This window comes from Otolemur garnettii, unplaced genomic scaffold, assembly GCF_000181295.1.
Source record: "Otolemur garnettii isolate 467f Iridium unplaced genomic scaffold, OtoGar3 scaffold00051, whole genome shotgun sequence".
NCBI classification, from domain to species: domain Eukaryota; kingdom Metazoa; phylum Chordata; class Mammalia; order Primates; family Galagidae; genus Otolemur; species Otolemur garnettii.
In genome coordinates, this window is record NW_003852446.1 from 3,227,560 (window position 1) to 3,252,632 (window position 25,073).

Below are 25,073 nucleotides of genomic sequence, written 5' to 3' on the forward strand. Positions count from 1 at the left end.
GAACCTAGCATCTGTTGTCTATGGCTTCTAAGGTCTCTGTACTTGTGTTTAAATACATGAAAGGGGATGTGTGGAAGGTTTCCGTGGGCCAGGGTAAAGTGGTGCCCACCATTTCTGTTGACATGCCACCATCTAGACCTTGATGTATGATCAAACCCAACTGCAAATGAGGTTGGGAAATGTCATCCAGCTTTGTGCCCAGGGAGAAGAGGAAATGGTTTAGGTGACCAGCAAGTCCAGACAGCCATGCTGAGCTAAAGGAAGAGGTCATTTCACTAGCGGTTGGCTCCACATAGATAAGGACTCTCACTGCCTTACCTTGGTGTCTCTGATGCCTGTTTGAGAATCTCAGGCCTTGCTGGTCACATTTGGTCTGCACTACCATGCCTCCCACCAGCCTTGCTCTCTCACATCTCCCTGTTGTGCTTTGACAGGGTATTTATCACTACCTGATTACATCCTTCCTTATCAATCAGTTTACTTACTGGCCTTCTTCCCACCTGGAAGCAAGTTCCACAAGGACAAGGATTAGGCTGTCATGTCCACCACTATATCCCAGTGCCTAGCCTAGTACCTGACATAAGGGAGATCCTCAATAAATGAATGAACCAGCTGGGCCATGTGGGTTTTGAATGGCTTCCTGAAGGAGGTGTAACTTGAGCTGGAGATTGAATAGAATTTGTCTGGGAGGACAGATCAGAAAAAAAAGAAGGTAGATCAAAAAGGGACAAATAGGCCACAAGATGAACCATACTGATTGAAGCATTCATGGAAATAAGCCACATCCATTCAAGCTGCATGTTTGAGCACCTGTTATACATAGGCCACTGTTCTAGACCATTACTCAGCTGGAAGACTCCAAAACTATATACAAGAAACCCTATCTCTAACCCCAAACAGCATGTCTCAAGCTCTTCTTTGAAGGTGGGAAATGGACTAACACACTCCACTTTACACAGTAGGTTGGGTCTTAGCGCCTCAGCCCAGCCACCAAGGCCCTCCACTGAAAGATTTTAATCTTCCTTTCTATGATGAACACAATCTCCCCACATCAATGTTTACTCCTTTGTCGGGCAGAGGTGTGAGGAGAACCATCTGAGGCTTTGGAATCGGATATACTCACTTCGAGTCCTGGCTCTGGCACTTACAATCTCTGGGCCTTTGGCCAAATATCTTAACCTTTCTGTGCCTATTCAGTAAGTTGAATAGAATAAAATCTGCAATCGTGGTTTATTGTGGGAACCTAACCAGTGAGTGTTCCATGCACATACTAAGTAGGCTTTCTTTTCCTCCCAGGTGGCTCCGAAACCTGCCCCTCTCTGCTTCACACAATGCCTGGTCCAGCCACAGTGAAGTACTCCTGAGCCCCACACTGCCAGACTCTTTCTACCCTTCATATTAGGTTGCATCATGGGAAATTGCCAATACTTACGTATTTTTTTATCTCAAAAGAGAAATTTCATATGGTTCAACCTAATGCTTTATCATATGTTGATCTCTGCCAGAATTTGCCTCCTTCCTTGCCAATCCCATCCATCCATCTGCCCTCCCCAGCTTCAATGCTAGCTCTCCTCCATTCCCCTTTCTGAACTAGAGCATGTATCTTGAACATGTGTGGCACCCTGTCCCTTTCTCAGGGTATGTGCCTGATCCCACCTTGGATTATCATCTCAACGTCTAATGTGGCTAACAAGGACCCCTTGAGGACACAGGTGGCATTCCTTTCTTTTTAAAGTACCTCAGCACAATGCCTTGAACATAATAAGAGGTGGCATGTTTTCTTTCCCAGATCCAAGTGTGACTAGCTAGGGCCTCCAGCACACTCAGAGGGATTGGGGTCATGCTCTGCTGGTGAGCCTCTGTACCATTCCAGCCAGCACTTTTGCCCAAGGCCTTTGTTCTCTAATGCAGTGTTCTAGAATCAGTTGCCTATTATAACTTTCTTCTCTCCCCTCACTTCTGCCTGCCTCTTTAACAAATCAACCTGAGAAAAGGAACGTGACATAAATGCCTTGAATGTGGGAAGAGAGAATAGGGTGTCATTTATCTGCTTCGAGCTATTATTGAGTTTTTGAATCCTTATTTGCTTACTTAAGAGCTATAAAGTTGAGCTATATGAAATTGCCAATATTCAACTACTTTGACCTATAAAAATGTCAATTTCATGCGGTTCAACTTAGCTTCTTAGTATTTGGACTCATTCATAGCCACTCCTGGGTAGAGTTGTCTGATCCCTGTGTGTGGTCCTCATCAAATCCTTGGTAGAGAGAGCCCCATGGAGGCTACTTGTAGCTTCTGATGGGCCCATGGCCTTTGGTAGATCTGCCATTGCTTGTGGAGTTTCCATCAGAGGCTCTAGATTCAAAAAGGGCTAGTTCATTTCCCTTTTCCCTTCAGGTGCCAACATATTTGTTTGATCTCTGGGATAAATGCCAAGACCTCCAGGCTTGAGTTTTCAAGTCTTCTGGAGATCAAAGGCTCTCCTCATCACTGTGTGGGCTGCTCTATGCTGTTACTCAACAAAGTCAGCCCAGCTCCTGCAAGGGCCAGTGGCAGAGGCAGAGTTCACAAGAGACAAGGAAGAATGGAGAGGAACTCCTGGTCTTCTAAATATTGCAACGCATGGGGCAGATAGGTGTGAAGGGCAAGAAGGCTTGTATGTTTTTCTCAAATAAACTGGAAATTAAACATTCAGGAACTTTAGATGGATTTTAGTTATTTATGAACTAGATCTATCTGAGTGGGATGGCCAGAAGCCTTTTATAGTTTTCTCATTTTATGTGCCCAAAGGACCTTAGCAATCATCATATTCATCACTTTCAATCATTTCATGTGACTTTCAAACAAAGTACCCCATCTTATACATTTCTTGTTAGAAAATAACACCTGAAGTAACAAAAGGAAATCTAAAACTGACTTCAGTTGTCTTATTGTAGCCATTTTGAAACTAGTCAAATAAGTAATTATGTCACAGTCATTAGGAATCAAGATTTTCAACACAAGAGATCAATTATAAAACCAAAGGTATTAAATTAAAAGCTGTAATCTTAGATTTGAGAAGGAAATAGTGGTTTAAACTCATAACTTATTTTTACCTTCTGAAACTTACATATTTTGTAGTTCTCTTGATGGAAGAGAAGCCTGGAATCAATGACAGCCTAGCAAGAAAGAATACCCCTACCATGCAGAGTGTGGTCTCTAAAGGCCGTTCCCTCTGAGAGAAGTCAAAAGGCTAATTCCAGGTCCGGGGCAGCAAATGTGCAAGATGAACCTGGGATACCTCCCTCAGTATCTCCTCAAACTCAGCTACACTCAGGCTAACTGAGTCACAAGATAGCCCATCTTTTCTGCCATCAGATTGAATACATTGTGTGTTAAATATTCCCCACTCATCTAGCCATGTCTTGTACAGAGAGTGCAGAACTCATTACAGATATCTAGGCTCGTGGGGTGGAAATGTCCTTGGAAAAGCATGCCTTTTGGCTTGCAGGCTCATGTATTTATAGCTTCTTTGTTGGCCCAATAAAGAGCATCACTTCTCTTCTACCTACAAAGATACTAATTAGCTAGTAATAATTCTAAGTAAGTGTAGTGGAGGTGGTGTGTGGGGCCTTTGTAAGTATTTAAAATTTTCCATTATGGCTGATGATCTCTAAGTAGATTTTAAGAGACTAACTTCTATCTGAGCGAAGAGATTTATTAGCATATGTAATTAGATGTCATGTGCTAATTACCATACTGCTTCACAATCTAACCAAGCCAAGGGCATGTGTCCAAGAGGACTAAAGAGGCTCCGTGCACCATATTGAAAAATAGAATCCTTTTCCTTTTATAAACAGGGGCCATGTGCAGTGCGTTTTGTTTCATGCTTTTTTTTTCTGACCTGCTTCCCCCACTCCAGTTCCACCTTCTACCCTGAAATGTCAGAGGCATCCATGCTTATGACATCACATTTTAGTTTGAGCAGGAGTAAAGGGACTTTAAAATATCATGCTCATCCTTGTGGGTGCCTTCTTTCCTTTATGTTTCCCCACAGGGAGAGCCTGGTTCCAAAGAGCCAAGAGTACTAAAGGGTGATACTCACAGCCTTTCCTATAAGCAGCCTCATCTGGGTCTTTGTGAATAATGGAGACAGATTTGTGACATTCACAGAGGAGTTTTCTTTTTAAATCCTTTCCTGAATCTTGGAATTATTTCCTAACTCTTTATTTGGCTCTTTTGAGAGATTGAATGCCTTAATTTCTGAGAGTATTATATTTCCTATACTTTCATCACTTGGTTGCAAATTTATAACACTGCCAATGTCTCCTTGGGGGATGTGGGACTGAGGAACAAACTCTCATTCCTTCTACTCTGGTTTAAGCTCCGGTGTGGAAACCTTGAAAACTGGCACAGATGTTTCATGACTCGAAACATGATGAGCTGGTCACTTTCAGTCCAGGTTGCTGGAAGCAAGCACTGTACCACTGTCTAAGAGCACAGTGGCCCTCTGGTAAAGCTAACCTTGGGGTTGATGTAATTATTCGATGGAACCATTGACATAGTTTTTTGTAGGCCAAAATGGTTGGCCATTTAGCATGGTTCAATCTAATAGCTGGATTATTTGGCCTCTTTGCCTTGATGTCTATGGTCCACTGACTGAAGACGTCAGCATGAACCCAGGAAGTAGATGTAAATTCTCCCAGCCATCCTAGACCTACTGCACCAGAATCTCTGCTGGTGGGTAAGAACCCATTTCAACAGGGTCTCTGGGTGGTTCTTGTGCATGCCTGAGTTTCAGAAGCTCTGCTTTAAACTGTTGCTATTAGGTTAATATTTAGGTCTGCCTTTGAGGGCAGCCTCCTCAGCCCCCCAGTGGTGTGCTTTGTATCCACATAGCCTTGCGTACAGTGATGGTTCCTGGTTAAAAACAAATGTTTCCACCAGCTTTGTTGAGCCTGGGTGGTAGATTTTGACAAGAAGAAATATTAATCCTTTACGGTATTATGTATGCTCTGTGGCTATGGTAGCTTAAACAGTATAATTTCTAGCTTGGCCAAGCAACTGCCACCTCGGTGTCTAGTGCTTTCAAAAGGATATACCTTGGGGAAATATATATACATAGCACTAGGCCATGTGTATGTCTAAGATGCCAGTCCACTCCCCATCTTTTGATTAGGGAGCTGGTCTCTGGGGTTAGCAGTGCTTTGATCGCCTCTGTTTGAACTACCCAGGGAAAGGAGAGCCCTCTTCATGCTAAGGATAGCAAAATCTCTAGTCCAGCCCATGGTACACTCCCAGTCACACACAGAATGGGGCCTAGATAAGGGTTTTTGAAGACATGTTCATGGCAGTGTGTTTTATGAATGGGAACTAATTTAATGTCCACTCCTGGGAGAATGGATAGACTACAGTACATCTACGTGCTCGAATATCCCACAGCTATTAACAGTATTGTTTCTGAAGACCTATATGAAGAGTTTTGATTCACAAGGGGAAAATTCTTTTATTTTAAAAAAGCAGCCTATAAGCAGGTATATATGCTATATCTTGGCTACATAAAAATGCACCTAGGGTGGCACCTGTGGCTCAAAGAAGTAGGGTGGCAACCCCATATACCAGAGGTAGCGGGTTCAAACCCAGCCCTGGCCAAAAAACTGCAAAAAATAAATAAATAAATAAAAGTACACCTAAAAGAACTGCTTGGAAATGTGCTGGCCTTGGGTGACAGAATCAGGACTGGCTTTTCTTTTATTCTTTTAGACATTTTAAAACTTTCTACAGACTATAGGTTACGTCTTTAGTAGGAATAGGAGGAGAAACCTTACAAAATTATATTCTGCTAAGGGAGAGAGAGAGAGAGAGAACTGTGTTTTAGTCTTTGTAGCTCAATACATAACACACACTTACTAAACATTTGGAAAAACTGAAAGAAGGAGTGAATGAATAGTAGGTTGTAAGTACTTGGGTGTTGGGCCCTGTCTTAGCCATCTGTGTGTCCCGGGGTTCCTGGCCCACAGCTTTGCAGAAGTAGCTGCTCAGTACAGCGAGTGCGTGGGAATGAATGCCCAGACTCCTCAGGCTGCCAGACATGTCAACTTCATCTCATAAATTTTCCTGCTGAAAAACCAAGTTAGTACTGCACCTGAGTCAGTGCCGTCTATAAATCAGAGTCTGCTAAAACATCTCCAACCCTTAGAATGTGCACTCTCTCGAAGGTCACGCCCTCCCCACTCACTTTCCCCATTTCTTCAGCTTTTCTTTCTTCTTCCTTCTACCACACTCCCCTCTCCACCCCTCCTCCCTCCCCTCTTCCATCCCCAGTCCCTCCCCTCTCTAGACTCCTGTGATGGAGAATTCCTTGTTTATATCAAATCGAAATCTCTTCTATTGTAATTCCATAGATCAAGAAAACGCATAGTTGGTGCAAAACTCCATTTGAGCTATTTGTGCCAACTTCATTTCCCTGCCAAGCTCTACAGGGAGTCGTTAACAAGCGACAAAAGCAATCAAACACATTTCCTTCAGGAATTTACATGGGGCAGTGCCTGGCACTGCCAGGAATGTCAAGAAGTGTAAGCTGTGACTCCTCTCATCAGGGGTGTGTGGACGTGGCCACAGAGCTGAGGTACGTGTTTGTGGCAAGGTAGTTAGCAGGCTAGGGCAGCCTGGCAGGCGTGCATGCAGAGGTGGGAAACAGTGCGTGCCCCCAGCTCAAGGGAAGCCTGGGGGGTGGGCAGGGTCCTGTTGGAGATGAATCTTGCAGGGTCAAGAGATGGCAAGTGGACTGGGCATTCTAGGTACACAAGCCAAGCAAGATGACCCAAGTGGTTTTTCTTTTTCCCTGAACCAATCCTCTTCTGGCTCTTTGGTCTAGAAAGTTCAGACTGCAGAAGAGACACAATACAGGAAATGAAAGGAGTCCAGATAGTCCATACACTGAATGCCTGAGCATTGACCAGCTTTATATCTTTAACCAGAAGGTAGAAAGGGGACTGTATGTTTTTCTATTGCTCTAACAGAGGTTTTCCATCACCATCATCTTTCCATGATCACCTGTATATGCTAAGCCTCAAGGTGGCTCATAGGTGTTTCTGGTAAATGGGAAGGGCCCTCCCCTGCAGCCATGGTACCTCAGAGCAGCTCTTGGTAAGTGCACCCTTCAGGGCACCTGGGCTTTGTAAGGAAACACAGCAAAACACCTTGGCTTCTGTGGCTGTTTCATACCAAGGATTGTGCCCTGAGCTGAAAGTGCTTCTAGAATCCTAAACTAAAAATGGCTGGGATGTGTACTATCCATAGGTGACAAGTGTTGTATCCAAAGGACCACCTGATAAATGGGATACGTAGCAAATAACAAGGGAGAGGGGCAAAGCACACAGAATCCAGGCTTCTTTGAGCTGGGAGGAAGAGGCTGCCAAGGTTAGTACATGGACCTGGGTCGGCTTTGGTTTTTGCTTCTGCCAAAAATGAGCTGTGTGATCTTGGGTCGAATCGACGAACCTTTGTTTTCTCATCAGCACCTGAGAGGGGTTGGCCTAAACAGTGGCTTTCACAATGTATTGACTACTACCTAGAGCAAGAAACACATTTTTATATCACAATCTAGCACACACACACACACCCACCCATGCACATGCACACATGTGACAGAAACAATAGCTCCTCTAAGGGATTGCTACTATGTGCAGTGCACTTGGGCATTTTCTAGTCTGTTCTATTCTGTTGTTTTTAAAAATGCTAGTCTTGACCTGCTGAATGGATTTCACAATCCACTAATGGGTCATGCCCTGCAGTTTAAAAAAAAAAAAACACAGAACTCCATAATTTCCCAGGTCCCTTCCAGCAGTAGGAACCAATGACTCTACCACGGGCCTAAGGGAATTTTCTTAAAACAATAGCTGAGCTGTGACAGATGACCACGTTCTTACATTCTGGAGGAAGTGCACGGTGTGGAAGCCGGCAGCAGAAAGACCTGAAGATACACAGGTCAATTACCAACCGTGTATAAGGAGAAGGCACAGTCCTGCACCTGTGACAGTGACCCAGAGAGTAAGGATGTTCAAATCATTATGCTAAGTGCTGCCTGAGCCAACAGACAGCAGAGACTGGGGACATTAGACCTGTCAGAAAAGTCACAGGCTTCTGAGTTGTGGGCAGCCTTCTTTCCAGCTCCCAGAACATGAGACACCACCCACCCCCTGAAAACAGTGATCTTTAGTGGCTTTATTTTATGTATACTTCACTGGACAATGAGACAGGAGAAACAAAGAAAAAAAAACCCTGAGACCTCTGCACTTGGCTCTTGTGAACCTGGACCCTGATCCTGGCCTCTTGGTCTTTTGCTCCTGGTCCATGACAGAGAACTAATATTTATTAAGCAGTGACATGCCTAGGACTTTGTCATTTCATTGGAACCTCAGAACCACTCAGTGAAGGCTCTGAGTCCCATTTCACAGAGTAGCATAGACAGGTCTAGAGTCCAGCGACTTGGTCCAGATCACACTTCACCTATGATTAATCCCCACCTTCCCAACCCAGAGTCTAGGTCTTTTCTCCAGCGCATCCTGCTGTATCTTAAATACAGAGTCTTTCTCGGTGGATTTTGGTGACTGGTATCAAATGAAGGACAGGAAAGGACAGGACTCAGAAGTGAGAAACTTCAAACCCCTCACTTGTAAAGCTGGGGAACTGGGTTCTAGGAGGGTTCAATAACTTGTACAAGGTCCCATGGAGGCAGAACTGAGACTAGAACCCAGGTCTCTGGTGATCTTTCCACATGATATTGAACATTAACACAACAATAGTAACAGTAATCATCAAACAATCCTCTTGCTATGAAGCATCATTTTGTTCTAGAAACTGGAAAAATATTTCTATGAAAAAAATTCTAGATACGTTTAGTATATAAATAAATACACAGGTATGTCTCCTATTCTGTAGGTGCTGGAATATTTCAAGATGGGATTTGTTAGAAAACCTAGGTCTTTCTGATGCTGAGAGCTCTACCATAGACACTTTGTCCACAGTTAGGAATAAATCTGAATTATTGTGGTTCTACAGAAAAGGCAACCTGGCAGAGACAGGCTCTGGGAGGCTGGCTCTGTCTTTGGGCTGTTCTGCAGGTGGGAAGAGACTTGGTGGTCCTTGCGGTTCCTGCCCACTGCCCCCCTCCCTCCTCCCAGCTGCCGGGTGAAGTGGGCAAGGGGCCGGTGGCCAAGGATGGAAGGGCGGATGGGAATGAATGGTTTCACTTGGTGAATCCCCTCCCCATCCTTCCAACAGATCTGAGGACTCAGGCAACAGCCACAGACACCCTGAGTAGATGTCCACTTTGCTTGCTTGCCAAGCTGATGGCTGCTGACAGTTGGCTTGAGTGAAGCAGGGGCCCAGGAAGCAAAGTGGCTACACATCTTCAGCCCTGACTATTTCAGAAGCTTACTAATGGGTGAATGTACCAACACAGTCCTCACTGCTCTGTCGCAGGGGGTCTGAATGGATGGTTTGTGGAAGGGTGTCTTCCCCCTCTGTGTGTTGGGGGTTGGCATGATGGTAGAAGGGCAGGAAGAAGGTTAACAAGGGGCATGTAAGTTCACGTGTGTGCAGGCACTCTAATCATATTTTTTAAAAATTCCTTCCTTCCCAAGAAAGGGTAAAAATTCTACTTCTGAGTCTCTTGCACATTTTTCTGAATTTTTCACCACGCATAGCATTCAAACTTTGATCTCAGCTGTCACCTCCCCCTTTTAAATTCTTAAGAGTCTGGGAGAAGAAAGGAGAGCGCCAGTGCCAGGGTTGGGGACTTGAGGTGGGGAGGCTTTCTAGGAAGGGAAGCCAGGGTGCTAAAGCTTTAAGGCAGTGAGATGCTTAAGAGGACGGAAAGGCGATATCAAATGAGCACCCCCCTGGGCAGGAGAGGGAGGTTGGGGGCAAGACTACGCCTCTAATTCTTGCCTCTTCTCAGGGGCTCAAGCCTCCTCCTGCTCTTAGAAATCAGCCTGGTCCTTCTGAGAGATGATAGTGTTCCTCAGGGTCTAAGTCAGCTCATTGACGATATCCATGCTTCCAATACATCACTGGGAATCAATTCCATTGTCTCCAGGGTTCAACAGGGGAATGAACTAAGTAAGACCAGTCCATTGAGAGTTTTCACAGCCCTGTGGACGGTCCTATGATGGCATTTCCCTTCAGTGGTCTGGTTTTGTGGCATCTGTTTGCGGTGCTGTTTCTCTTTCTGGAATGTACCAAATCTTCGCAGCCTCCTGCTAGGCACTTTCTGGCAGAGCCACTCAGTTAGGGGTTACTCCTAATGCTGTGGACGATCCCGAGAACAGCAGTTCTACATCCTTTCTTCTGACTTTGAAAAGCACGAGATACTTTTTACGTGGCAGACAGCCCACTCTCCCTCTCCGGCAATCACCCTTAGCTTAGGCAAACATATTTCAGTGTTGGTTTGGGAGAGAGCAGCAGCTTGGAAGCCAAACAGAGATGGTTTTTAATCCCAAATCTTCTACTCACCAGGTGCATGATTTTGTAAATTTACTTACTTTCGCTGAGCTTCTGTTTCCTTATCTATAAAATAGAGGCAATACTTTCCTCTTTGAGTTATGTGAGGTACCATGATGCACCTGGCTCGGAGCTTGGCATATGGTTGGAGCTTCCCACAAGAGCTTATAACCTTAGACAGGAGAATCGATACATCCAAATAAATGTTTTCCTGTTGTGGAGGATAAAAATGAGACCCATAACCCTATTTCTGATTGCAACCCTTGCCATTATCTGCCCCTTCCTTGGGAAGGAATAACGGAGGGGAGGAGATGGCAGGACAAGGCAGGGAGATGACAAGACAGACTCTAGGGAAGTGGAGAAAGGAGTGGGCAGGTGCATTTGTTTTCTATTAGTATTCTGTTACCATTTCTACGATTGCACAACAAATTGCTGTAAATTTAACAGCTTAGAACAACACCCACTTAGGGCGACGCCTGTGGCTCAGAGGAGTAGGGCGCCAGTGCCATATACCAGAGGTGGTGGGTTCAAACCCAGCCCCCCCAGCCAAAAACTGCCAGGAAAAAAAAACATCCATTTATTGTCTTGCAATTTCTGCGGGTCAGGAGACTGGCTGTGGATTAACTGGCTCCTCTTCTCAGAGTCCCACTGGACTGAAATCAAGGCATCAGCTGGGCTGTGTTCTGATCTGAAGCCCAGAGTCCTCTTTCAAGTTCATTGGTTGTTGGCAGAATTCAGTTCCTTGAGGTTGGAGGCGTGAGGCCCTGGGCCCCTGGAAGCTGCCCCCCACTCCTGCTGCACGGCCCTCCTTCTTTAAGGGCAACAGGAGAGGAGCCTCTGTGCTGCTTCTTGCCTCAGCACAAGAATCAGGGTTCGCCCGATTAGGCCAGACTCACCTAGGATAATTCTCTCCCTTTTGATTAACTCAAAGCCAGCTGAGTAGGGACCATACAATCTCTTTTGCCATATAATGTAACATAAGTCATAGGTTTTGCCCACACTCAAGGGCGGAATATTATACAGGCTATGTATAGAGAGGGCAGGAATCTTGGGGGCCATCCTGCAATTCTGCCTACTACAAAGGAGCACCTGGATGTATCCAATAAACAGAGGAAAAATCTTGCTTCCATTTTTATGAGCACAAACCTTCCTGGGGGCACTAAACCTGTACCTTTCATGGCTCAAGCACGGTGAGATTATTAAACATGGAAGGAGGGGAGCAGGGTGAACCTGAAGACACGGGGCAGCCTTGCCCTGGTAGTGGTACAGCGAGCTTATGAATGAATGGATTCAACTTCGGTTGAATTGTTATTTAGGAAAAGGGATGGATTTAAAAAAAAAAAAAGAAAGAAAATGGGCTAGTTTTTCCTGGCAGATCTCCATTAGTGCCTGTCTGTCTGCCTCCAGTGGACACATAATACTAGTTAATGCTCTGTGACCAAAGGACGTCACTGTGAGCAAAGGCGTGAAAGAGTTTTCCTTCCTTCCCCTTCCCTAAGAGATAGACACCACCATGGCAACTGACGAATGCAGTGTTCACCTGCTGATGTGTGGCAGAAATTCAGTGCAGCTTCTCAGTGGGGAAAGAAAAAGATTTTGGCTGGGGAAAGGTCAGGATCCCTAGCTCTGCAGGTTATCATTGCAAGTGCTGGTCCTTCCCAGAAACCGTGGCCTTAGGCTTTGCATCTGTGAATCCACAGCCCTTAGCAGCAGCCTAGAAACTTGGTGCCGGCCAGCCCGGTAGGCACAGTACAGATGTGGTCAGGACATCAGCAAAGTGTGGGTGCCAAAAAATGCTTTGCTTCAAGTATTTAATATTTAATAATAAGCAAAGAGAATGTTGCTGAACATCTTTACACTTATTTAATGATATGCTCATTTACTCTGAGATTTGGGATTACCCACTGCAGAGGGTGGAGATGGAGGTGGGGACTGGAATCTTTGCGGTATTTGAGGCCTTGAGAGTCTAGAGCTCTTACTCATCCCTAGGGAATTGTGTAATACTAAAATGGGAAGAGGTGCCAAGGGCATCACTCCCAACTGATTGCTTCCAGGCAGAATCACGTGTAAACCGTTTTGCCCAGATCCAGAGAACATATGGTCCATGAGGGCAGGGATTCCTGTGCGTTTTGTTCTGTGCTGTATCCCAGCACCCCGCACGGTGCCTGGAACGAGGAGCTGTTGGAAGATGTTCTGTGCAGGATGGACGCGTCCATTTTCAGCAGTCTATCCTTCCCCCTGTTGCCCGACTCCTCTCCCTCCCACACGATCCCAAGGTGTCCTCAGAAGACATTTGGTGTTTGCACGATGATTTAAAAAATATTGAACTGTGGGGGGGGGTACTTTTCAAACATATCAATTACCATGTTTCTCTGTTAGAAATTCTGGCTTGGGCAGTCTAGATGGGAACCCAGGAATCTGCCTTTTGGACAAACACATCCGATGCGCTTTTTCTTTGGAGCAACACTGAGCTGAATGGCAGGGGCTCAGCTCTTCCCACACAGAAGTTGAGGAGCTGTGGCCACTTGACCTGGTTTCCAAGGGGCTGTCAAAAGTTAACAGCCCGAGCTCCCGGTCAGCAGTGCTGAAGGATGCAGGGGTATACGAGTTTTCCATTTTACCTGAGGCCTTCAGGCTCAGCCCTACATCCCACCTCCCACCTTCCTGGAGAGGTGAGCCTAGAGCAAGGGGTCTCCAGAAAGCCTCGACTTCTGGGATCGCCCACTCAGCTCCTTACTCCTCCTTTCCACCTCCTCCTTCTTTGTTCTGTCCCCTTTCCCAGCTGTCACCAACACGTGAACTCTTGGCCACCTCCACTAGGTTTGGTGGTGACCTCTGCTCTGCTGGGCAGGAGTTGACCTCTGCCTCCATAAAAAGGCTGATTTATAGTCCCTCCTCATCCCTGAAGCAGAGCATTCCTCCAAGGGGGGCTAAAGAAAGCCTCTATCTTCAGAATTCCCCCTCCTTGCCACCCAGAAGAACGAAAGCGCTGATCTCACCGGGCCCTCCCTTTCCATCCCAGGGCCTCCCGCCCCTTGACTGAGGTCTGAAGACGCCAGCCTCTCTTTACCACTTCCTCCCAGGCTTTCCTGTCCCCAGGACTCGGTGATTCTCGACTGGGTCACCAAGCACTTACAGTTTCCAAAAAGAGATTTGAGGTTATAGAATAACATGACAAAGAAAAATTGCTGCCTTTATTTCTTGGCTACATAACCCCCAGCATCACCACTTTCTTCTACTTGGGGAGATAATCTTCCGATCTCTAACCCATGAGCTCAAATTCTCCTTGGAGATTAAACACCAAGAAACACTTAGGCCAAAAGGGATAATCTACTCTGTGGCCGAAGGTGAGAGGTTATAATAGACTCAATCATGGTTATTCTACAGCCATATTGCCCAGTACAGTTGTCACATATGGCTATTTAAATTTTCATTAATTAAAATTAAATAAGGTCCTAAAAATTCAGTTCCTCACTCACCAGCCACATTTCAAATGCTCGCTAGCCGATGTGGTGAGAAGCTCCCGCGTTGTGCAGTATAGCTGTCGAGAAGGCCATCGTCCCAGAAAGTTCTAGCAGACATCACTGGTTCAGAAGCATAGTATTTTTCCCTTGACCCTGTCTATGTGCTATTTCTTCACATCTTTAGAAATGTGTCTTTGTTTCTATTGGTGATTCTTAGGGTTGCAATGCATTCTTCTAGGGAAAAAAATACTCCTGAAGACTGCATTAGAAAACAAACCCACAAGCACGTCCTAAATGCAAAGGCTGTGTTTTCCCACTTCTCTTTCTTTTAGCCCCCTTCTGTGAGAATATCCTCCCTTCTTTTCCACGGCCTTTCTGCTTTATCTGCAGAGGAGCTTGTTCTATGTAGGGCTTCTCAGACACAGGGAAAGTGTAGCCCAGACTTCCAAAAGAAGATCAAAAGCCTGTTTGGGGCACAGGGACAAACAGTTGGGCAGAGCACCCCCAAGTCGCACACTGGGAAAAAAGCAGCAGAGAGAAGGGGTGCGACTGCGGGTGGGTGGAGGAAGGCGGGACTGGACTGTCCGTCTGGGTCCTGGGTCTGGAGGGGAGAGTAGGGTGGGCCGGTTCTCATGCTCCTGAGGTTGGAGTTCCTCAGGGCAGCCGCTTGCTCTCAGACCCCTCCTGGTTCTCACTTGCAGCAGAATTTCTCTTCAACTCATGGGGAATTCAGTCCTCGGCTGCATGTGAAGATGACAGTGACGGGGTGAATGCCGTCCGTGGGGAAGGAAGCGCCCTTTCCTTGATCTCACGGTTGCGCAGGAACCGTACTGTCTGCGGTTTTCCTTTCTGGATATCCATCGCCCCCTGCGACGGTTTCTTTAACACTCACCCTCACCCTGGGTGGAATTGAGGAAACTGAGCGAAGCTGTGGAACATGGCAGGCAGTGGAGTCGGAAGATGAAGGGCGGGATAAGGAGACCTCAGAGCCAGAAGTCACGTAGGACAGAGGGTAGGGCAAGGTGTGTGCCAAAGTTCAGGGGCAGGGGGCTGGACCCCAGCTCCCAGGCCTCGCGGCCAGAAGCCTCATCTCTGAGGCTTCCCTCTGCATTCTTGGGAGGCAGGACTCCCATCCCCAACCCCAAGCGGGCTGACCAAGGACTTCCGCCAGAGGGGAAGTTAGCTGGTCACAGGCGGATGGTTGGCGTCCTGGCGTTTCCCATCCCTCCGCTCAGGGGCAAGGGCTGTCCCTACGGTATTGCACACTCCAAACCTTTCTCAGCCTTGAGTTAGTTCTTTAAGTGAACCCGGCAGTCTGAACACAGCAGAATCCACTCCTGTGCCCCTCCGCCCCTCTAGAGTCTGCCCAATTGCACAGCTTAAAGCCACTGATGGACAACGCCCCATTTCCCTCTTGTCTTGCAGCCGTCTCCAACCTGGACGTGGAGAGTAAGCTGAGCGTGTACTATCGCGCACCATGGCACCAGCAGCGAAACATCTTCCTCCCAGCCACCAGGCCACCCTGCGTGGAGGAGCTGCACCGCCATGCCCGGCAGAGCCTGCAGGCCCTGCGCAGAGGTGACTGATCCCAGGCTGGGGCTATGTGGGGAGAGAATTCAGCCGTAGTCCTGTCCAAGGGCTCTCTGTCCCAACACATCCCCCTGTTATAGCAAGTGCTATATAGGTAATACATCCTACCTGTACACACGAGGAAAAAGCAGCATTATGGTCTAGGTATGACAATAAAAGGAAAATTATTTTTATAATAATGTGTATTTAAATATGCAAATGCCCGGGCTTTACTACCTTAGGAGATATACCAGAGCAGTAAGACGTGTCTGCCTATCAAAAGTGACTTTGGATCAAGTAATGACAATCAAAAATTATTCTGAACAGAAAGAATAGAGAAAAGGAGTCTGGAGGGGCAGGAGGACACAACCACAAAAACTGGTACATTCAGCATACATTTGATATGAGCAAAAGTGTACTTTGGATTATTAATATAATTAAAGTGGAATTAAGTTGGACTCAGAAATAGGCTTTTCCCCTATGAGAGATTCTGATGGGACATTTGAATATGCTGTGGGATCTGGGCCACTTTTTTATTGCCCACCTGTGTAGTCCAGGATATCTGCATGTTTGCCTCCCACTCGATCATTCCAACAACTAGAATGACCCCCTAGAAGGCTCTGCTGCTTCTCCGTGGGGCCACGTGGAAGCCTAGTGAGGTGAGAAAACTTGCACAGGGTCAGAGACAACAGTTAAGGTACAGTGCCAGTGCCAGTGCCAGGACCTGGACCCAGGCCTCCGAACCCCCAGCCAGAGCTCTTTTCCTTGCCATTCGCTGTGTCCCATGGAAATAAATATTAATGCTGACATTTCTCTCTCAGTATTGAGCAAGCTGGACACAGGCACATAGCATTCAAAGTAGAAATACAGCCTTTTCTTACGCTGGTTACTTTTCAGTGCCTTAAACCCACTCTAATTAGGGCCAGGGGATTAAAAGTCAGCATGATCATTTGAGAGCCCTCTAAATTGGGGAACAGAAGTTGGCTGCCAGTTTTCTTGACCTTTAGATTCTTGCTATGGACATAGCTGGTGTCTACACGTTCAGTGTCTTTGTTTCAAATTCATTATACTCTTTTAAGGAATGGTATTTTGCAAAAGTACTACAATTTAAATAAAATCGTTTAACATCATTTTTAAGATAGAGAAACGAAGTGATAACAAATGTCACCTTCACCTTTTTTTTCTTCCACATTTATGGAACTTCTGCCTTTCCCCCTATCCTCATTTTTTCCCCTTTTAATGAAAGAGCTAACCTATTAATATCCCAAAAGCAACTGTTTTTTAAAAATTCCCCTTGGTTATTAGTGGCAGATACTGTAACACTTATAATGAAGAGTGATGATCAGTATCCTTTAGACCAGTGGTTCTCACCCTTCCTAATGCCACGGCCCTTTAATACAGTTCCTGTGGGTCACGACCCACAGGTTGAGAACCACTGCTCTAGACATATCTCTGGCATACTTACTATTCGCTTGACTTTTATAGTTGTTTATAGAAAGTTCTTCTTTAACACATCTTTAGTGTAAGCCACCTCTGGGAATCTTCCTTTGTACTCTTGTCGTTGCATTCCCGTAATATCCCACGCATCCTTATGGCCTTGTATCCTAGCCAACCACTGCAGGCCTGTCTTCCACAATTAATCCACGAGCTACTCGAGGGCAAGGATGATATCTTATTAACTTATTATATTCAAAGTACTGTAGGATGAACCCAACATACAGTAGTAGGTCCTCCATGAGTGTTTGTGCAACTGAATTAAATTCTGCCCCTGGTTGAACATTGAGAGCAGGAGGTGACAAGAGAGAAATATGATTATTTTTCCTAAAAACTTTCTTGGATCCCATCATTAGAGAGCTGGAGTAATGTAAGCCCTTTAGGCATAATTATTTTATGCCTTTATTATTATTAATAAGTCATCCCTGATAAGATCTTTATGGATTCTACCAGATACCACCGCCCTGCTCAGAAGCTATCGCGTTGCACTGCTTTGTCAGGTTCGGACTTAGGGCAGGACCGAAGAAGGGGAAGTGGCAAAATCAGTTTTCTCTGAATCTCCTCCTCCTGGGGGGTTGGAAGGAAGAATGTAGAGCTTCGTCTTGCCCTCCACAGACTGGCTTGTTTTGTGGTTGGCTCAATAGAAAATCTTGGGTGTAGTAGTTTTAACAGCACTGCAGAGAGCCATAAACAAGAATTATAGGCATCATAGAATTAAAAACATGCAGTGTAGAATTAAAATTAGAAAGTGACTTTTTTTTTTTTTAACCTTGTCCAAGAAACACAGTAGCTTAGGAGTGTACTCATCAGCATAATCCACTTCTGCCATCTGGTGGCTGTGAATAATACGGACTTAGCAGGCAAGCCTTGCTCAAATGCCGCAGTGAGCACCACGTAGCTTCTCTATTTGGACAGCTGCAATAGCCTTGCTTCCATCAGGAAGGAGTGGATAATGAAGCATAGACAAATGAGGCTAGTGTGGCAGCAGCTCAGTGCTCCTTTTGGAGATAAGATTATAAGGAGGGAGCTGGGGGACAGAGATTAAAACCCAGAAATGAGCTGTCTTCATGATCTACTTACTAGTAAAGCCCTCAACAAACTTTACTGAAAGCCAAGCTTTGTGCTAGAATCTAGGATTCAAAGAGCAATAAAATATAGTCCTTGCCTTCAAAGAATCCCTAGTCAAGTGAGGGATCCAGACAAGTGACCAGGTAATTTCAATACAAGGATATGGGGGCTGAGAGGAAAGGTACCAGGTCATGGTGTGGAGCTTCAGGGAAGGCTTCCTGGAGGAAGCAGGCACTGAATGGATTTCAAGTTATTTAGAATCGTATTACTTTTTTCCAAGGCTTTAATGTTCAAAGCCAGTAATCACTTTAAGTGATGCCATCATTAATGTCAGTAAAACAGAGAAGGAAATTAGTAAGTGACTATAAAGGAATAATTATATTATATATTTCCTTTCAAGTTTCTGGCTGAGGTGTAAGTTTCATTGGTCTAAAGGAATAAGAACCAAGATTCTAGTGCAGTTTCAGACTTCCGTAGACCAATGTTCTCCCTACCTCACCACCAGAAAGAGATATTATTAGCATGCCATTAATCTAGCCTGCCTACTCCTAGCCCAGGACAAGGAAAGAGATCTATTTAAGATAGTGTGAGAGAGAAACAATTGAATGGGAAATTGAGTTGATGTCTCCCAACTCCTTCCCTTCTTCCACCTCTTCCTAAGCAGGAACACCTGTATTCTACTCTTCTTTATAAATCTAAGACTATAAAAGCTTTTCCTTACCCATTTAGGAAACCCCACTGATAGCTTGCAGAGAAAAATGAGGGTGGCACTGGAGGCGGGTGCTTTAGCATGGCAGAAATTTCTCTCAAAACATCTTCCTAATAAACATTGACTTTGGAGGCGGTTTAGCAAAGACGACCTACGCGGTTTTAAGTTTTCTCTGGTTGCAAATGCAACCAACATTTGTTGAAAGAATCCTAAGCAAAGGAAGATGAGAAATCCTATCACATTTTCCTGACACAAAAACTAAGTGAGCAGTTCAGGCAGCAAGGCCCAGAGATAGCCAAATCAGATATGCATAGAGATCAGAAAGCTCAGGAGTGCTTGGTTTGTAATTTGCAGGCAGCTCATTGAGTAAAGCAAAGAAGCATGGGGCCAGTATTAGGGAGGCCAGTCAGAAATAAGCGACAGGACTTAGAGAAGCACCTGGCAGTGAGGGCATCCACCACGACACAGCCCATTTGATTATAGGTATTAGAGTGGTGGGGTGGCTCAAGGTAATTACCGAAATAATTAAAGAGAGCAAGAGCAAGTACAGTTTTAGCAAGGAAGGAAAAGTTTATTTTAACAACCTGGATAGCAGACCGAGCCCTGTCCTAGTGACTGCAGGAGCCGTGGAAAGAGCAGCCTCTGGGTTTTATACACAACTTTCAGGCCTATCAGCTGCATCTTGGAAGTCTCCCAGGGTCTTAATTATCTCTGTTCTCAAAAAAAAAAAAATACCACCTGCAAGGTCTTGAAAATAACCCACCAGCAAGGTCTTAATAACAACCCACCTATAGGGTCTTAATCAGCCTCATTCCCCTAATAGCCCAGGTGAGCCTGAGCCAGACCAGTCCAAAATAGCCTAACCACTTCCTTTATCTGCCCTGCTCACATCTAGATAGTGACCTAACACAGGGATATGGAATGCAGATGCACTCTAATTTTAAAAGAGTAGACTTGAATGAAAGCATTAATTCATTCTCTCTGGGGTCATTCAACAAATGTGTGATGTAAAGACTGCCAATGTGGCCTGTTTCCAGGTACCAATAGTGGCATAACTGACTCACACAAATTCCTGAATATGTAGCAATCAGCTCCTATGAGCCAGTGTGAATTGGCCCCTGCACCAATAGGGTGGCCCGGGCAGCTCTGGGTGTCACGCCTACTTTCCACTTTGGTATTAATGACAGCAAATCTTTCATTACTGTTCTCAACATTTTACTTTCTTGTTGTTTTGAAACAAGGCACATTGAATGCAGAAGCGGGCCCTTTTGTACATAGATTATGAGATGGCCCCAATGAGATGTATGTATCCAATTTCATATTAATAGTCAGGGAAAGTGCAGCTGGGAACACTTCCACAAATCTGATTTGGTATACCAATTAGCTAGGGTAGTGCAAACTCACTTTATCTTTTTATAGCCTTCTGCTAATACTTCCAAGTAGGGAAGAAAAATTGAACATGCCAAGTGTATTTCAGTATTATTGCTTTTTCTGCCCCCTTAGAACACCGGAGCCGGAGCGATCGTCGAGAGCAGAGAGCAGCTGTCCCCCTTTCCGCCGCTGCTCCCCCACTGCCCGCCTACCCTCCAGCTCACAGCCAGAGGAGGCGCGAAGTTAAGGACCGTCACTTCCTAACGGTAAGCCTGGTGGCCCCCAGCAGCCCTGTGCTTGCTTGTCAGGAAATAGGAGTTTATCTTCTTGGGAGTCAGTTTCCCAGGAGGCTTGACTGACTGAGAGAGCAAATCGGGGCCATTTGGGAACAAGCAAATTTTCCCTTTTTCATTGCTGAAAGAAATACCTCTTTTTCGGAGTAGAGTGGGGATATAGGTGGATATTTTGAGTTAACTGATTGCACAATGCAGTAAAGCAATAATAGTTGTGGATTCTAAAATCGAGAGAAAAAATTACTTCAAATCCCAGTTCTGTTTATAAGCCGAAGGAGCACGGGTACGTTATTTATCTCCTTTGCCTTCAGTTCCCTCATCTGTACTATGGGGCTACTGATAGTATCTAATTTACAGGGCTTGAGGATTAAATGAGCTGAGGCATGTAAAGAGCTTAGCCCAGTGTAAGGCCTCAATGAATGACTGCAGCTGCCACTAAGTTAGGACTAGTCAAGTGATGGCGTGGCTCGAAGGGGTGAACTAGGAAAGAACTCAGGCGACATGAAAAATGACCCTTTGAAGGCACATCATGTGTGATTTCCTGCTTTCACATTCTCTAAAGGAGGCTAGTTCCCCAGGGTAACTCATTATCACTCATTATCACAGTGACATCATCACCGCTGGTGCTTTCAGTCCCACCCAGGTCCATGTGGCTAGAACTCAGCCTGAGCCCCAAAGTGTGGATTCCAAAGAAGAAACTAAGCCTAGTTCAGAACACCTGCAAACACTGTCAGCAGCTGCTACAAACACACCACCCCAGATGCGCCCTCGGGGGCACTCGGTGACTCTGAGTAGGGCATTGCTGAAGTGAGGGACTACGGCTTTTGTGACCAGATCAGCCCACACTGCCTGCCTGAATGTCTGTACTTGTGCTCTTGTCGTTCTGGTTTGAGATCCAAACTCTAAAGAAGTTACGACAATGTGGGTAAGAGTTGAATTAGAACTGAAATTGGCACATTTGACTCTTTCCACCCTAGGGCTTTTACAACATCCAAGACAGATGCGAAATTAGGTTGCACGATGCCAAACACCCAGGTGAAAACAGCCTTCATCTAAATGAATCCACGTCAGAAGATAAGACCTTGCTAGATACTGGACATGACAGCAGTTCAGTTCATGAAGTCATCCTAGAAAAGGTGCTACATACCTCACTGCCAAATATCACTGTGGTCACCAGATGGCCAAGGGGACTCCTTGGAAGATGACCATAGTGATGACAGTGTTGCCAATTTAAATGGCTGACATTTTCCCACTTGCAGCCGGACGGTGGGGGCCATAGCCTTCAGTGCTCATCAGATGCACACCACCAGATTGCTGCAATGCAGCCCAGGGAGAAGGAAAGGAGCTGGGCGTCTCTTCTGGCTCCCCAGTTCTTCAGATAGAGCAGTTACACATGCTAGTGATTTGTCATTAAGGGCCCTACACGGCAGAGGTTCCTATGCAGCTCAAATCTGCTTGTTGAAGCATTTGCTTTTAATGAGGCATTTTCTGCATAAAAATGCTAAAAATATTTTTCCCATTCATTATAACATGGTTTGTGGCTCATTAAATTGGTTTTCTTAGGGAGGAGGTAAGAGAGAAGAATTTGGAGCATTTACAGCAATGACATTAAAATATAACCCTTTCTCATAATCTGCATAATTTTTAATAATATCTAAATACCAAAGTGAGGCTATAACAAAAGGCTTAAAATAATGAATAGCAATGAGGAAACTTCTTGTATTCATCAAACACCAGTAACAGAGGACTCTACATTACACTTCAGTAAACTTCAGAAAGTTTGGCCATCTCAAACGATAATAGCATTTCTAAGTAACTTGGGGAAATTTTAACTGTTTGATTTGTTCAAGAGTTTGGGTCACCAAGTTCATTAGAAGATTCTCATTCAAGATGTAGCCCTCAGACTTAGACAGAACATGGTTCTATGCACTAAGCTTACAAGGCTGTGTACTGCTGAAAGAGAAATGGTTGCAGGTATATAAGGTTGGACAATTAAGTTCGTGAATTCATCCCCCCAAAAAGTGCTACATACCTCATTGTTAAATATCACTATGGTCACCTTCAAGATACTCCCCTTGGGAAGCGATGCACTGATGCCAGTGCCTAGTCCACCCTTCAAAGCAATTTTGGAACTCTTTTCTGGAATGGCTGTCAGTGGTCATCTGACAATCAAGTTCATGAACTCATCCGCTATAGGCTGTTAGACTATACCTCGTCATTAACAGGATGGACTAGGAAGCCAAATTGCCAGGCTCTACATACCAGCTCTACTACTTACTAGCTATGTGGCCATGGGTGAAATAATCACCTCAGTGTCTCAGGAATAATGTTAGATAGTACTTAATATGCCTTTGGTACTCGGATTGAATGTGTTAATACATGGAAACAGTACCTGATACATAATAAGCACTCCATAATGGTATTGCACATTGCCATTATTATTATTGACCAATCAAGTCCCCAAGGGATCTGTGATATAGTGATACGATCATAGGTCTAACTGGGTCTAAAGCCCAGCGCTACACCTTTTTGTTTGTGTGATTTGGAAAAAGTGATTATATCTGCGTCCCAGCTTCTTAATCTGTAAAATGGGAATAATAATTACCACTTTACAAACTTGTTAAGGAGACTTCATATGGTATCATATAAATAAGATTAAATTTCATGTGTGTATGTGTGACATGTCCACCATAGTTCCTGAAATACCTGAATATCTGATTCTGTATTCATAATTCCTAATGAAACTCTTATCATCAAATGAAAAGCCTATCGCATATACTCACATACAAGACTAGAGGAAGTATAAATCACTACACCTTTTCTACAGGGCAAAATATTCATACTATTCGATTCAGTAATTCTCCTTCTAGGAATTTACCCCAAGCCAATAATTAGCGTATGCAAAAATTGATTTACTGGGGTGTTCATCAAAACTCTGTTTATAATGAGAAAAATAATCACAAATATTTTAAATGCCAAACAACAGGAGCTTAGTTTAATGAATCCTGACATATCTACAGGATGGAATACACTATCAAAAATAACGTTAGAGAATATTAATGATAGGGAAAAATATATGTTTTACCATTAGGGATTTTTAAATAGTTTATAAAATTGTATATGGTATGATCACAAAAAATGTCTGTGAGTGTATATGTGTATGTGTGTATATATATAAAAGGGCCTTCCTGCCCTTTTCTCTGTGTGTGTGTGTGTATGTATGTATATATATACACACATATACATATATACACGTATATACACACACATATATATATATACATGCATATGGGGAAAGATATTAAAAAATATATATATATATGAGTTCATGAACTTGATTGTCAAAACCACAGATACATAGCCTTCCTGCCCTTTTCCATACACACATGCACACACACACACATACACATACATATTTATATACATGCATATAGTGAAGGGCTTGAAGGTTATGTATCTGTGGTTCCCAAGCTGTGTTCTGCTACAGTGAACTTTTAAGGGTGCTGTGTGATATGTTACAATTTCAGGGGACACCGTGTCATCTGTCTGGTGACATCTAGTGATGGCTCCAAGGACACCTCATAGCTCCTACAAGTGGTAAGAGGAGATGCTTGGTTTCTTAACATGTAATTTATGCCATAAGTTTTCCAAGAAGAACTTATAGGAAACTGGACAAACAATTTAGCTTAAAACTCTCTGTTAGCTAAAAATTCAAGGGGTGTCCCTAATTAAAGCCTGTCTGGAAGTCCTCCCCCATCAAGGATGGCAACGAAGGTGATTTCAGAGAAAGGCTCCCCTAAAATGAGAGCCTCTTTCCATCTGGCTGCTGGATTCTTAAATGCTGTAGCCAGGGACTACGTATTTGTATTCTATTAGAAGAGAGATCAGCCCTACCAGATATTTACCCTTTAAGAAATTAATTTTGCATCATTTCTTTGGAACATAAGGCTGCTGTGGACCTGTGCTACAGATCGAAACGAACTACCAAATCTACGTTTTCACATAACAGCTCAACCTTTTACACATACTTAATTCACCTCAGAAAAGACAACTTTCTATGGTGCATCTTACAAGGGTACCTGTGAAATTTACTAAATACAGAATATAGATGTCATAACACAATAACTAAGAAAATGCCGTGAAGGCTATGTTAACCAGTTTGATGGAAATATTTCAGATTATATATAAAAGCAACACATTGTATCCCATGATTGCATTCATGTACACAGCTATGATTTAATAAAAACAAAACAAAACAAAACAAAAACACAACTTTAGACTGGAAAAGGACCTAAGGAATTATTTGGGCCTGGCTGTGAGCCAACTATAAAAAGTTAATAGTAAAAATGTTCCCAAGGGCAACATGAAAGAGAAATTGCCTGGGATCAACTTGTGTCCACTTGATTGAACTCTTGGCTGCAAATTAACTTGTTAAGTGGCAGGATACTGATGATTTTACGTGTTTGTGCGCTCCATAAAAACTCAGTCACTGAAACTCATTTACCTCCAGGTAGAATCCCTAAGGATTTTTTCTTCCTTGCCTGGGCTGTGGTCAAACTAGGAATGGCAAATGGGCTTCAAAATAAGGAGCCTTTGCCAGAGCTGGAACAGGTAACCTGT

General features: G+C 44.4%; 1 protein-coding gene across 2 annotated transcripts in view; it reads left to right on the plus strand.

Moving 5' to 3' along the window:
• The window catches only part of NHS (NHS actin remodeling regulator), a 338,175-nt gene that overhangs the window by 280,027 nt on the left and 33,075 nt on the right, over positions 1-25,073 (plus strand). For both annotated transcript variants that reach the window (XM_003791875.3, XM_012806414.1), the window contains exons 2-3: positions 15,375-15,527; positions 20,293-20,426. In XM_003791875.3, the coding sequence (XP_003791923.1) occupies positions 15,375-15,527; positions 20,293-20,426 (287 nt within the window). The remainder of the gene's footprint in view (positions 1-15,374; positions 15,528-20,292; positions 20,427-25,073) is intronic.